The following is a 14820-nucleotide window of genomic DNA, read 5'->3' on the forward strand; positions in this document are numbered from 1 at the left end:
ATGGTCTACTTAAATGGATGGCAGATACTGCTTTCTCATTCTCTATAAACGGTACACATAAACCTGCCTTACAACAAGTTAGACGGTCATCCATCTCACCCGCTCTTCCCCAATCTGGTGCCCTCCAGACTTTTTGAACTAAAACTCCCATTTTCTGTAGCCAGCATAGCCAAAGGTCAGAGATGAAGAGAGCTGTAGCCCAGGAACATTTGGAGAGTGGTACCAGGTTGAAGAGTAGGGACGCGGGTGGTGCTGTGGGTTAAACCACAGAGCCTAGGACTTGCCAATCAGAAGGTCGGTGGTTTGAATCCCCGCAACGGGGTGAGCTCCCATTGCTCGGTCCCTGCTCCTGCCAACCTAGCAGTTCGAAAGCACGTCAAAGTGCAAGTAGATAAATAGGTACCGCTCCGGCGGGAAGGTAAATGGCATTTCCGTGCACTGCTCTGGTTCGCCATCCGTGTATACACGGATACACTCCCTCATATTATTAAATCTGAGTCTCCAAAAATAGGGGGTGTCTTATACATGGGGGCATTTTACAGATGGAAAAATACGGCAATCACTATTTCCCTTAGTCATGCTGGCCACATGACCTGGAAGTTGTACGCCGGCTCCCTTGGCCAATAAAGCGAGATGTGTGCCACAACCCCAGAATTGGCCACAACTGGACCTAATGGTCAGGGGTCCCTTTACCTTTACCAGGTTGAAGAAGGTTGCTCCGCTTGGACTTGTAGCATCTGGAGACCCTAGGGACTGAATCTAGACCTTTAAGCATGCAAAGCATTTACTCTACCACATATAATAATAATATAATAATAATTTATTATTTGTACCCCGCCCATCTGGCTGGGTTTCCCCAGCCACTCTGGGCGGCTTCCACAGAAACCAAAAAACACTAAAATATCATACATTAAAAGCTTCCCTGAATAGGGCCGCCTTAAGATGTTTTCTGAATGTCAGGTAGTTGTCCATCACCTTGACATCCGATGGGAGGGCATTCCACAGGGCGGGCGCCACCACCGAAAAGGCCCTCTGCCTGGTTCCCTGTAGCTTCGCTTCTCGCAATGAGGGAACCGCCAGAAGGCCCTCAGCATCTCCAGTAACAGAACGCTCATTGTACTCTAAGACGGGTCGCCAACCTTTTCAGGCCAGTAGGCACATTTGGCATTTTGAGAGTGTGCTGTGGGGTGCCAGCTGCTGGGGTGGGGTACAGCATAAAACAAAATGCCTGCCACGTGGAGTGTGGCATAGCCCAAAATGAGAGAGGCCGGCCCTCCCTTACGCTTACCAATTGGAAATCAGATATGTCATGTCGGTCCTGATTGTGTAAAATCAATACCGCGTGATCTCCACATACACAGAGGTGCTGTTGTTATCAAACAGGGAGCATTCCTCAGTACCAGGGTGAAAATACAAGATGGCCACCACACAACCACCCTCATTTCACAGAAATTGCTTAGAAGATACCTGCACATTTTACCTCATAATTTTTTTTCTAGGAGGGCTGGGAACTTTTTCTAAAAAATGAAAGCTCAGAGTCTCGGGCATCTGTCCAGGGGCACTGGTGAAAGCCTTTGTGGGCATCATGGTGCCCATGGGTACCAGGTTGGCAACCCTTGCTCTAAGCTCCTCTAAAACCACCACCATCTAAAGGCTTCTATTTACTTTCCTATGTGCTTGATGATAATAGCTGTATATTTCTTTAATCACTCCCTAGTCAATGCAGTTCTATCTGATAACTGCCTTCACCCCTGTGGACCATTTTTCTAGAAGCAACAACATAAAATACCGTATTTTTCCATGTATAAGACTAGGGTTTTCCCCCTAAAAAATTATGTCCAAAATTAGGGGGCATCTCATAAACGGATACATCTCCCCCCATTTTCTCAAATCTGAGTCTCCAAAAATAGGGGGCATCTTATACATGGGGGCATCATATAGCTGGAAAAATACGGCAATCACTTTTCCCCTATAGCAGAAGATGATTTCTCAAGATGCCACTACCAAGGAATATGTTGAAATGGCTTTTAGATACAATTTCTAATTCATGCAAAGGAGATTTACAACATTCAGAATGGGGGGGGGGGGAGTTACCTCAAAAGCCAATGGAAGCAACACATGAAGAAATACGGCGACATAATCTGCATTGCCCATTCCAATCTGCAAAGGAAATGCATTAAAACAGAATGAACAAATCGCTTTTAAAACTGTCAAGGCAGTCTAAGATTTCATTAAGATCTCAGGGAAATGATCCAAGACTTCAAAGAATGAAGCAGAGTTGTGGCTCCTGCCATTATCAGAAGGATCAAATCCTAAAATTGTACGCTGGGTGGGAAGAATCTTATGTGCCTGTTTAATGCTGGATTGAGCCACAACTGACAACATGTAAATAGAATACAGATGTGAAATTCAGTTACAGGGTTTGGCTGTGTTTGTTACCATTATGACGGAAGCCATGTCAGTACAAAATCAATTAGCATACCTGGGAAATGCTTTTCTCTGCTAATTAGAGATTACCGCTAACCAAGGGATGTGTACATGGGAAATGAATCTTCTCCTTATTTGTTGGTTAAAAAGTTATCAGAACACACGCAACACAGAAAGATTATCTGTGAAACAGTATCATGCAGATGAAGTTATCTGTCCGAACTTTGCTATGTTACATATCAGTTTATAAATCCCCTTTTCTAATCTGTTATTCATATAATCATTACAAACTCTTATCACCAATTCCACAACCTTCAGCTTCAACTAATTTTTAACAAACTGGGTTCTACCCATTTCACACTTCTCTTGATACCTTACTATTGCAGTCTAAAACATTTTTAAAAACATAAATAATCAAGGTAACAATTGAAAAACATTTTTAAACAGAAATTGTACCGGGTACATGACTTCAAGAGCTTATCACAGTTGCATTCTTAAGCTATCTTGTGATTTACCTTATTCCAAGGCACATTTATATTGAATCCTTTTCCTTTCCCCTGACCAACTGAATCATAATCAGACTCTCTAAGTGTAGGCCAATACTGCTGGTGTTCATACCGATGCCAGGAAAAATAGAGGACACTGGAAGCAAGAACAAAACAAGGTTAATTATGTCATTAATGCTCACCTGAAGGTTTTTTCAGCATGTGCAGACACCAAATTTGTACCTCAAGAGTGAATGTGAAACATGACAACATTACACATTGGCCTGGTCCACATGTCCACTAAGCCAAAGCATGGCTTGGCAGGAATATGTGATTTACAGGAGAGGAGATAGTGAGCATTTTGCCCCTATTCTAGTCATTCTGCTGCCTGACATGTCATCCAAACCAGGGCTCATCGCTTAGCTCTCTCTCCTGACTAGAAATGAGCTGTAACCAGCATATGTCCTGTGGTATACAGTTCATAAGGGACGTGGGTGGCGCTGTGGGTTAAACCACAGAGCCTAGGGCTTGCCGATCAGAAGGTTGGCGGTTCGAATCCCCGCAACGGGGTGAGCTCCTGTTGCTCGGTCCCTGCTCCTGCCAACCTAGCAGTTCGAAAGCACGTCAAAGTGCAAGTAGATAAATAGGTACCACTCCAGCAGGAAGGTAAACGGCCTTTCCGTGCGCTGCTCTGGTTTGCCAGAAGCGACTTAGTCATGCTGGCCATATGACCCAGAAACTGTATGCTGGCTCCCTCGGCCAATAAAGCGAGATGAGTGTCGCAATCCCAGAGTCGGTCACGATTGGACCTAATGGTCAGGGTTCCCTTTACCTTTACACAGTTCATGGTTTGTCCAGGATACCTAAACCGCAAATCTGGATTCAGATGACATGGGAAGCCAAACCATTATTATTACAGCAAACAGCCAAACCACTCTCTCTCAACTCTGGATTTCCAAGTTCACCCAGAAAGCTAACAGATAAATTGGGTTTTGAAGCAATTGTCCTAAACACAGGCAAACCTGGAAAAGACCTGTTGTTTGTTTTTTTATACTCTCAATGGAGCTATCCCCAGAAGAATTACAGGATAAACTGGAAGAATGAAGATGAGCATGAATAATAAAAAATATAGAACATGATGCAAGACACATAATGATAAAACAGTTATGTTACAACTGAACTTCATTCTAAGTGTGTGTGTGTGTGTGTGTGTGTGTGTGTGTGTGTAGATTTTACAATGATCAGTTTTAATGATTTATGCATCTTAAGGAGATCAAAAAGTGCCAAAATATGTCAGGAACTGACATGTTCTATTAAATATGCTTGATACCCACTTCCAGACTAATTGCAAGCATTTTGAAAGGCATATACAATGTTGCTCCAAATCTGTAAAAACAAGTAAACATCAAACCTTGGATCTTCATTAAAAATATATTGAATTCCTTGTCCGTGATGCACGTCCCAGTCAACAATGAGAACTCTGCAGGAACCAACAATGACAATATTCACTAGAGAAGCAAGAAAACCTCTAGGCCAGAAACTAAGAAATGTAGAGACCAATATATACTTAACCTCTGCAAACCATATTTCCTTTGGGCATATTTTGCTGCTATAGCAACGTTGTTGAATATACAAAACCCATTGGCTGCATTTCTCTGGCTGTGGTGGCCTGGAGGCCTGCAAGCAAGCAAAGCGGTAAATTAAGCATTAATTAATAGAACCACAGGAACCTAGATTTGGAAGTGGGGCTTGTAAGTCACCTAATCCTCTGGTCAACGTAGGAAGTCCAGAGCTAGAACATCCTCAGTGGATGGCCATTGAGCTTAAATCCTGACAAGATAGAAGTACTGCTTTGGGGGGACAGGGAAAGGGCAGGTGTGGAGGACTCCCTGGTTCTGAATGGGGTAACTGTGCCCCTGAAGGACCAGGTGCGCAGCCTGGGAGTCATTTTGGACTCACAGCTGTCCATGGAGGCGCAGGTTAATTCTGTGTCCAGGGCAGCTGTCTACCAGCTCCATATGGTACGCAGGCTGAGACCCTATCTGTCCGCAGACTGTCTCGCCAGAGTGGTGCATGCTCTGGTTATCTCCCGCTTGGACTACTGCAATGCGCTCGACGTGGGGCTACCTTTGAAGGTGACCCAGAAACTGCAACTAATCCAGAATGCAGCAGCTAGACTGGCGACTGGGAGTGGCCACTGAGACCACATAACACCGGTCCTGAAAGACCTACATTGGCTCCCAGTATATTTCCAAGCACAATTCAAAGTGTTGGTGCTGACCTCTAAAGCCCTAAAAGGCCTTGGCCCAGTATACCTGAAGGAGCGTCTCCATCCCTATCGTTCAGCCCAGACACTGAGGTCCAGCTCCTAAGAGAAGTGAGGTTACAGGGAACCAGACAGAGGGCCTTCTCGGTAGTGGTGCTCACCTTGTGGAACACCCTCCCATCAGATGTCAAGGAAATAAACAACTATCTGACTTTTAGAAGACACCTGAAGTCAGTCCTGTTTAGGGAAGTTTTTAATGTTTAATGCTGTACTGTATTTTTAATATTTGATTAGAAACCGCCCAGAGTGGCTGGGGAAACCCAGCCAGATGGACCAGGTAATAATAATAATAATAATAATAATAATAATAATAATAATAATAATAATAATAATAATAATTATTATTATTATTATTATTATTATTATTATTATTATTATTATTATTATTATATCTAAAGCTAGAACATCCTCAGTGGATGGCTGTCCAGCCCTTGCTTGAAGACCTCTACCAAGGGACCAGCCCTCTAGGCCTAATTTCTTACTGATGATGAGGAAGGAGAAAACCTGGGGAGAAAGTGGGTGGCAGGAAGGAGGAGTAAAAGAGGGTGCCCTGCCCCTTTTTGACTGTGGACCCCCCTACCACTTCTTCCTGCCTTGGCCCACCACCAACATGCCGTATCAACAGATAAGCTTCTGAGGAAGCGCAGCCCACAATGGGGAAAAGTTCCCCATCCCTGCTCTAGGTTACTGGTCCCATTGGCATATGGGACTGGAAAACACACGGGGTTTCCAATAAGAAGAACTATCACATTGTTACCTTATCAGAGCCATCCCATTCCGTGTTTTCCCTGACATCACAGCATCCACCATGTCCAGAGTTCCTCCCATAGCCAATTTGGCACAGTGATACGTGGTCTGAAGAACAGCAGATGTTGCAATTCAAGTCTTTCACCACAAGCTCTGAGAAGGAGCATTTTGGAGCATATTTCAGCTCGTCAAAGTAAGCCTAGTACAAAGTAAGCCTAGTACTCTTGACATGAGGCCCAGCAGAGTGACGCACACGGAGATTTACCCATGTGAAATGTTCTATATCAGAGTTTCCCAAACTTGGGTCTCCAGCTGTTTTTGGACTACAACTCCCATTAATAGGCAAGATGTTAAATTGTTTTTATATGCAACAACTGCGGAAAGAGTATTGCTAGCCCAGAAATGGAAACAAGAAGAAATTCCAATGAAAGAAAAATGGCAGACGAAATTAATGGACTATGCAGAATTGGACAAAATGACAGGAAGGATTTGAAACCTGTGGGACCACAGATTTACAGAAGATTGGAAGAAGTATATGAATTATTTGAAGAGCAACTATAATCAAAAATTACGCGAGTAGGACTGCAAGAAGTTTTGTAAGGAGAAATATACAAAGTGTTACAAAGTAGAAAAAGATAGAGATATTGGTTATGAGTTTAAAATGTAATAGGGAAGAAAAGAAATGCATACTGAGAGATTAGATTGGAAAATTTTCAGACAGGATTGATGGAAGTCAAAAATTTGAATAAGATGTAAAAGTATGTTTAATTACTGTTGAAAATGATATGTTAAAAAAACTAATAAAATTGTAACAAGAAGCCGAAAGCACCAGCCTGAAGATGACGAGTGAGACCTCGTCGAAACGTCGCCTAGACACCCCAACTCTTACACGGGAAGACACCCGAAGACACCAAAACCTGCATTCCTGTACCCGTGAAAATCTACGAAAGCATATATATATATATATATATATATATATATATATATATATATGAATGAAGACCCAAGTTTGGGAAACCCTGTTCTATATAGAAAGTGATCATTATTGTGTCAGCACATACCGGGTGAAAGAAAACAGCATCGTAACCAGCCGAGGTTTTTCGGAGCTCCTCTTCTGTCATTTTCAGAGTTCTCTTCACAGTTTCCAAATAATCCGAGCTGGGGAAGAAAAAATGCCTCAGATCTTTAAGGCGGCGAACTTGCAGCCTTCCAGGCGTTGTTGGACTACAACTCCCATCAGCCATAACCACTGACCAAGCTGGCTGGCACTGATGGGAACTGGAGTGTAGCAACAGCTGGAGGGCCACAGGTTTTCCATGCCTAATCTAGAAGGACAAACAATCCTACCTTTTCTTTTAGGCAAATGGGGCCTAAGAGATTGGAACAGGCCACAAACTTGTATTCAGGCTTGAAATTGCTTGGCTGGAAGTGCAGGATATATAAATTTAATACAGTGGTGCCCCGCAAGATGAATGCCTCACAAGACGGAAAACCCGCTAGACGAAAGAGTTTTCCATTTTGGAGGTGCTTCGCAAAATGAATTTCCTATGGGCTTGCTTCGCAAGACGACAATGCCTTGCGAGTTCCTGTGGGGTTTTTTTCCTTTTCCCCTGCCTTTTTCTAAGCCGCTAAGCCGCTTATCAGCTAATCCGATCAGCAGATAAGCCGCTAAAAGCGCTAATCCGCTAATCCGTCAATGGGCTTGCTTTGCAAGACGAAAAAACCGCTAGACGAAGAGAATCACAGAATGGATTCTTTTCGTCTTGCGAGGCACCACTGTACATATATACATAAATATGGGACGCAGGTGGTGCTGTGGGTTAAACCACAGAGCCTAGGACTTGCCAATCAGAAGGTTGGCGGTTCAAATCCCCGCAACGGGGTGAGCTCCCGTTGCTCGGTCCCAGCTCCTGTCCACCTAGCAGTTCAAACGCATGTCAAAGTGCAAGTAGATAAATAGGTTATCCAGCGGGAAGGTAAACGGCGTTTCTGTGTGCTGCTCTGGTTCGCCAGAAGCAGCTTAGTCATGCTGGCCACATGACCCGGAAGCTGTATGCCGGCTCCCTCGGCCAATAAAGCGAGATGAGCGCCGCAACCCCAGGGTCGGTCACGACTGGACCTAATGGTCAGGGGTCCCTTTACCTTTTATACATAAATAAATACTCACCCCACTTTCTCCTCACCCCTCCTTTCCCTTTTTTGATCTAACCATGGTGCGCTGTTATGCCTACACCAATGCTAGGGCTAATCCTGGTTCACTTTAAGTAGCCTTTGCCACCACGGTTAGAAATGAGTTTTCAAACTCCAATTTTTGACCAAGTATAGTTAGTCAGCAGAGACACAATGCTTCACCATGATTGGGTCCAAAAAGGGGGGGGGGGAGCCATGAGCGGAAAGACAAGAAGCAAGTATGCTCACAGCTTGCCCTCTTAACCATGGTTAAGAGAGAAAGGAGTATTACATCTCCAATTAAAGAATTTCAAGTTCGGATTTAGACCAACTTGTATTTGGAAGAAGAAGAGTTTGGATTTGATATCCCGCTTTATCACTACCCTAGGGAGTCTCAAAGTGGCTAACATTCTCCTTTCCCTTCCTCCCCCACAACAAACACTCTGTGAGGTGAGTGAGGCTGAGAGACTTCAGAGATGTGGGACTAGCCCAAGGTCACCCAGCAGCTGCATGTGGAGGAGCGGGGAAGCGAACCCAGTTCACCAGATTACGAGGCCACCACTCTTGACCACTACACCACACTGGCTCTCGAGCTTCAGCTACTTCCAATGTCTTTCCTATCAACCTGAACAGTATGAACCATTTCCTGTCTTTCAACCTAGGCCTCATCGACTTTTTGCAAAAGGCCGGGATTTCATTTCCCATTTTACATACAGGTCTTAGGGTTAGGCTATTTCATTATAAGAACAAATTGTGTGTGGAAAGTTTGAGGAAAATATCAAGGGGCGAATGCCTTTTCTATTTCTCGAACATTGCGATGGAAACGCATCATGACAGACGTCGGACCTGTGAACCAACATGACCTCTTCCTCAGTTCCTTCTCTGACAGGTACAGAGACGCATCTTTCAACCAGGTTATAGCATTTAAGGCGCTCATAGCAGGAAGAAAGCCGCTCGGGGACTTCAATGTCACAGACTGGGCTGAAAAACAAGCAAACGTTTTATTTTTGCAGTAAAATCACCAAGGAAGCATCCATATTACTATTGAGAGAAAACAATTTTGGGGGGCAGGAGAAATTAAAAGTGGACATTTTCTCTCTCTTTAAACCACAACTTAAACCCCTGAATCTGAAGTCCTGAAGAATGATTATTAACTTTTTAAAAATGTTTTAAAATCATCCATAGGCTAGAACAACAACAAAAAGGAGAACTTCAGAATAGATTTGTTCACATGTTGCACTGAACACAGGTACAAGTTGTCATACAAGTGTTTGTGTGAAAGAGTGTACACTTGTTGATCCGCAGTTGTGGGTTGTTTAGCAGAAAACAGGATTGCACATGTTCTCAAGCCACATTTGTAGTTGTTGTTTTTAAAAAACTAAGATTTAACTTATTCTTATTAGTAGTAGTAATAGTATTAAATTTATATACCGCCCAGGGGTCTCAGGGCAGTTCACGGAATAAAATCAAGATATAAAAACACAAAATACATAATAAAAATAAAAACAACAACTCAATAGTGCCCCCCCAAAAAAACACATTTTAAAAGGGCATAGAACTTACTCATCCCAAAGGAGCTTATGGCTGGTCATTTCATCATCATAAACCAAAGCTGTTCCAGAAGCCATGCCTCTAACTGAAACAAACCAAACACAGAACATTCGTACACGTTTTAGGCACGGAAACATGAACACAAGTGTTCCCAAAACGGAAGTGACCGAATCCACGATGACACCCTGAAGTGTTGTGTTTAGCGCACTTTCTAGATGACTTCTAACCACACTTAAGAGCCAGGAGAATTTCAGAGGCATCTTCACATAGCAGATGTGGCCTTACATGAATATGTACTAACATGCATTTGGTCCAATGGTCAGAGCAGTGGTTTTCAACCAGTGTGCCGTGACATCCTGGGGTGCCTTGAATGATGTTTAGAGGTGCCGCGGGCAACACTGGCCTTGTCCCTCTTTCTTCCCCTCCCTCCCTCCTCTGGTGCCCTCTTGCATTTCTGCCTCCCAAAGGCGTACCGTATTTTTCGCCCCATAGGGCGCACCTAGTTTTTTTGGAGGGGGAAATAAAGGGAAACAAATTATCCCCCCCCCCAGGCGTGGGGCTGGGGCAGGGGAAGCCCAAGCTTCCCCCGACCCCAGCCCCCAGAACAGGCTGCTATCCGCAAGCCTAGGGAGCCCGGCGGGAAGTCGTGCCGGTATCCCCAGGCTTGCGGATATCTGCCCGAAGCCCGGGGCGTGCTACTCAGCGCGCCCCGGGCTTCAGGATGCAGGCAGCTCTCCGCAAGCCTTGGGAGACCGGCAGGAACTCCTGCAGGCTCCCAAGGCTTGCGGATAGCTGCCTGAAGCCTGCACTCGCCCCATAGGACGCACAAACATTTCCCCTTCATTTTTGGAGGGGGAAAAGTGCGTCCTATAGGGCAAAAAATACGATATGCGCTGTTTGTTGTAGCAGCCCTGGCTACAAGCTCCACAGGCGAATGGTCCTCTGGGGCTGGCCAGGGGGTGCTGGATGTTGGGAAATTCCATTCCACCTTTAGTTGCAGACATGGAACTGTTGCATGTCATATGTCTGTTTACATACCAGCACAGGTTGCTGGGAACTTTCATTGTGTGTATAGCTTTTGCTTTTCTCTGTCTCCCTGAGAAGACAAAGAGAGAGACGGCATGTTTCTTTGTCCTGATTTATGATTAATAAATCCGTAGTTATAGTATGCTTCCGCAAGCCGCAAGCCTCAAGCCTATTCTGTGTGCACAGTTCGCTCGGCTGCTATAGTGTGCCCTGGCTTTGAAGCCTGGGTAGCTGATTTACGTCGGAGCAGAGGCTGATGGGTCGTCACAGCGGGACGGCTGGAAGGAGACAACCCAGCTGGGGCTAGCCAGCTGGCCTTGCAACCCTCTGCATGCCAGGAGCAGAGGTGGCCTCGGAGGAAGCAAGCAAGCGGGCGAGGGATCCCAGCTATCCAGTCTGCCAGACCTTGCTGTTGGGAATGGACAGAAAAGTGGGAAGCTGGGCAGGCAGGCGCCGTGCTGGCCTTTCTTGTGCTCGCTGTGTGAAAGGCCTGCCTGGGAGCTGAGTGCCCAGCGCTGAAGGGCACACCATGCACGACCAGCAATGCCCACTGCTGCCTCACAAGGTGAGGAAGGTGCTGGCCTCATGCTCACCTTTGTTCGGTCTCCAGTGGGCTACTAAGGCTGGGGGCATCCTCTTCCCAAGCCCCTCTTTGGGGCAGCTCAGAGACCAGGGGCTGCTGCCCGGAGGACTCTCAAGAAGAGGGGAGAAGAGGCTGTGGGAACACTCCACAAGGGAGAGTCAGGGCCGGATTTAGGTTTGATGAGGCCCTAAGCTACTGAAGGTAATGGGGCGCATTATATGTCAACAACAAATTGTCGCTGTTTTTTGTGTTGAATATATGCTATATGGTAATTTATGGACCTAATAGGTATCTAAATCCATTTGCACATAAAAAAATGTTTTTTATCTGATATTTTGGAAATGTACATCCAGTGTTTTTCTCCTTTAAATTTTTTTGGGGTCCCCCAAGAGAGTGGGGCCCTAAGCTATAGCTTGTTTAGCTTATGCATAAATCCAGCACTGGGGAGGGTGTTCAAAAAGGGGTGACGGTCTGCCGCCTGTGCAGGCAAGGGGTGATGTAACTGGGCTCCTGAGGCTCTGAGTGTGTTTCCACACAGGGGAGCTGCAGAAATAATGTTTTTGGCCAAGGGAGCCATGGACTCCGAAAGGGTTAGAGTGTTCACTTCATCAAATCTGGCCCTCTTTGAAAAAAGGTTTGGGCACCCCTAGCCCTGGTGCTGAATTGAGAAAGAATTCTTTTATTAAATCTTAAATTGTAATGTTGGAAGGGTCATCTAGTCCAACCCACTGCAATGCCTGGAACCTGGCATTGGGCTGCAAGAATGCACTGTAAACTAACACATTTTCAAAATGTCTGATAGCCAAGTTCCACTACTTTTCACAGGCTGGGAGCAGTGGCTCCCTCATATTGTAACCATTATGGAATTAAGACTTGAAAAGAAAATACAGTGGTACCTCAGGTTAAGTACTTAATTCATAATAATAATAATAATAATATACAGTAGTTCCTCGGTACCTCGGGTTAAGTACTTAATTCGTTCCGGAGGTCCGTTCTTAACCTGAAACTGTTCTTAACCTGAAGCACCACTTTAGCTAATGGGGCCTCCCGCTGCCGCCGCGCCACCGGAGCATGATTTCTGTTCTCATCCTGAAGCAAAGTTCTTAACCTGAAGCACTATTTCTGGGTTAGCGGAGTCTGTAACCTGAAGCGTATGTAACCTGAAGTGTATGTAACCGGAGGTACCACTGTACTAGCACAGTTTGTGTTGTGGATATGCTACTTCCATAGTTTACTTGGCATGGTTCAGACTGACCAATGCATTGTTTTCAGTTCTGTGGCAGCTGAAGCTGTGAAAGAATTTCGTTGTTGTGAATTCTACTCATGTTAACAACGTTATCTGACGAATAGTAAGCAAAATCTCTTAATTTGAGGAAAAAGTATACCATACAATGTACTGTATCAAACTATTTTACATGAATAACGCAGGCATTCTGAAATTAGAAAGAAAGCAACATTGTTAAAAACAAGGTGTTACATAATAAGATAGTTTGTCTTAAATCTGCCAAAAACAGTGTGGTGGTGTCATATATATAAATCCATTGTTAATAAACAAGCAACTTAAAAAGTTTGTTTATGTTTCCTGTCCCGTCCCCCCCACAAGCAGAGATAATGTGTAAGTGTGGTGTCAGCTCCCTAGAAAAAGGTCCACAACTCTGGGAAAGGGGCGTGGGCCGCCGGAGGGATCTTTGCACCACGGCGCCGGATATGCTTAAGACGGCCCTCCCAAAAAATGAAATGCAAAACATTTCATGCGTCTCTTGGGGCACCACTAAGCAGATCCTTGTTGACGGCTTGAAGCTCAAGCAAGGAACCCTTAATGCCCGACGGTCAGCAAAAGGAAGGAGTGCCTCTGAACATGTGCAGAGTGCAGTTTCTGCCCCACTCCCCCGCAACTTCGACCAACTGCAGCGGGAACGGCAAAGGATCAGTGCAGGTCCCTGATTCGATTTAAGACTTACTTTTGACCTACCTAAGGTAAGAAGGGTCGCTGCGTCTGTCTGCTGCACCCAGCGCGGAAAACAAAAAAAGTTAAGCAAAGGGTTAAGAGTGGAGATCTTCCTACCTGCTAAACCTCAGGGACTCTCCGTTGTGTGTAGAGGGGAAGACAGATCAAAGGGCTTGAAGGGCGGAGCGAAAATCTGCCGCTCCTGATTAGCCAGGGGAGATGGAGAAGAATTCTTCGTCGGCCCAATGAGGATCCGCGATGCAAAGGACAGGCGCAGATTTAGGAGCGTCAATCTGCATCGCCGCCTCTCATTGGGCTATCGGGACTACTAGCTAATCCATTCATGCGCTGAGTGGCGCGCGAAAGGCGAGGCGGGGAAAGCATTTGCGGCCTCGCAGTCACGGATAAAACAAGGTTGTGGATGGGATAGTATCCATTCTTTAGTTACAACGTGTCGGCTGTTTAAAATGACTTTTAGGTGCAAAAAAAGCATTATGAGTTCTCACTGAACTGGCGTTTTCCTCTGGTTTTGTAAATAATAATAATTAATAATATTAGTATTATTAATAGTATCATTAACAATATTAGTTTATTAATAGTATTATTAATAATATTAGTATTATTATTAATAGTATTATTAATAGTATTAATATTAATTAATAATATTGATATTATTAATACCCGCCCATCTGGCTGGGTTTCCCCAGCCACTCTGGGCGGCTCCCAACAGAATATAAAAAGCATGATAAAACATCAAACATTAAAAACTTCCCTAAGCAGGGCTGCCTTCAGATGTCTTCTAAAATGTAACACTAATGTGTCAAGAAATGAAACTTATCTGTAGAAAACGCAACTTGAAAAAAGAGAAAATGCATGTATTTTTGTAAACAAAAAAATCTAAGTGTACAGATGTCTTCTAAAAGTCAGATAGTTGTTTATTTCCTTAACATCTGATGGGAGGGTGTTGTGTATGGCAACTCCATACCCTCCAACGTTTCTCCGATGAAAATAAGGAGGTCCTTTTATCAATCAATCAATCAATCAATCAATACCGCCCCATCTGCCTGGTTTGCTCCAGGCATTCTGGGTGGCTTCCAATGTATATAAAAACATAAAACATTTTTTAAAAAAACCTTCCCTATACAGGGCTGCTTTCAGATGTCTTCTAAAGGTTGTATAGTTACTTATCTCCTTGGCTCAAGGGGTCGCATAACTCCAGACCCTCCAACATTTCTCTGATGAAAATAGGGACGTCCTAAGGAAAAGCGGGACATTCTGGGATCAAGTCAGAAACCAGGACGGCTTCTCTAAATCCAGAACTGTCCCTGGAAAATAGGGACACTTGGAGGGTCTGTAAGATCCAGAAATTTCAAGCCACTAATCAACAAAAGGTTTTGAGTGGCGCTAATAATACAGACACATACACAAAACCAGCGTGCAGGCGCTTAATACATAAGTGTACAGACTAAGGCAGGCGCTTTTGGCTTCAGGTTTTAGCTGAGAAGGCAGAGAAGCCCCCAGGTATAAATCAAATTCAGATGCCAATCACAGAAACATC

General features: G+C 44.5%; 1 protein-coding gene across 3 annotated transcripts in view; it reads right to left on the bottom strand.

The window, feature by feature from the left end:
- The window catches only part of HDAC10 (histone deacetylase 10), a 25096-nt gene extending 11655 nt beyond the window's left edge, over window positions 1–13441 (bottom strand). For 2 of the 3 annotated variants that reach the window (XM_083463526.1, XM_083463525.1), the window contains exons 1-9: window positions 13276–13422; window positions 9718–9790; window positions 9001–9135; window positions 7047–7143; window positions 5996–6093; window positions 4485–4589; window positions 4324–4392; window positions 2943–3069; window positions 2095–2160 (exon numbers count right to left, since the gene is read on the bottom strand). In XM_083463526.1, the coding sequence (XP_083319652.1) occupies window positions 2095–2160; window positions 2943–3069; window positions 4324–4392; window positions 4485–4589; window positions 5996–6093; window positions 7047–7143; window positions 9001–9135; window positions 9718–9782 (762 nt within the window). In that variant the 5' untranslated portion in view covers window positions 9783–9790; window positions 13276–13422. Of the gene's footprint in view, window positions 1–2094; window positions 2161–2942; window positions 3070–4323; window positions 4393–4484; window positions 4590–5995; window positions 6094–7046; window positions 7144–9000; window positions 9136–9717; window positions 9791–13275 lie in introns of all 3 variants that reach the window. The other variant, XM_083463524.1, reaches the window with a different exon arrangement.
- Between the last annotated feature and the right edge of the window lie 1379 nt (window positions 13442–14820).

This window comes from Podarcis liolepis, assembly GCF_965112155.1.
Source record: "Podarcis liolepis genome assembly, chromosome: 10".
Taxonomy (NCBI): domain Eukaryota; kingdom Metazoa; phylum Chordata; class Lepidosauria; order Squamata; family Lacertidae; genus Podarcis; species Podarcis liolepis.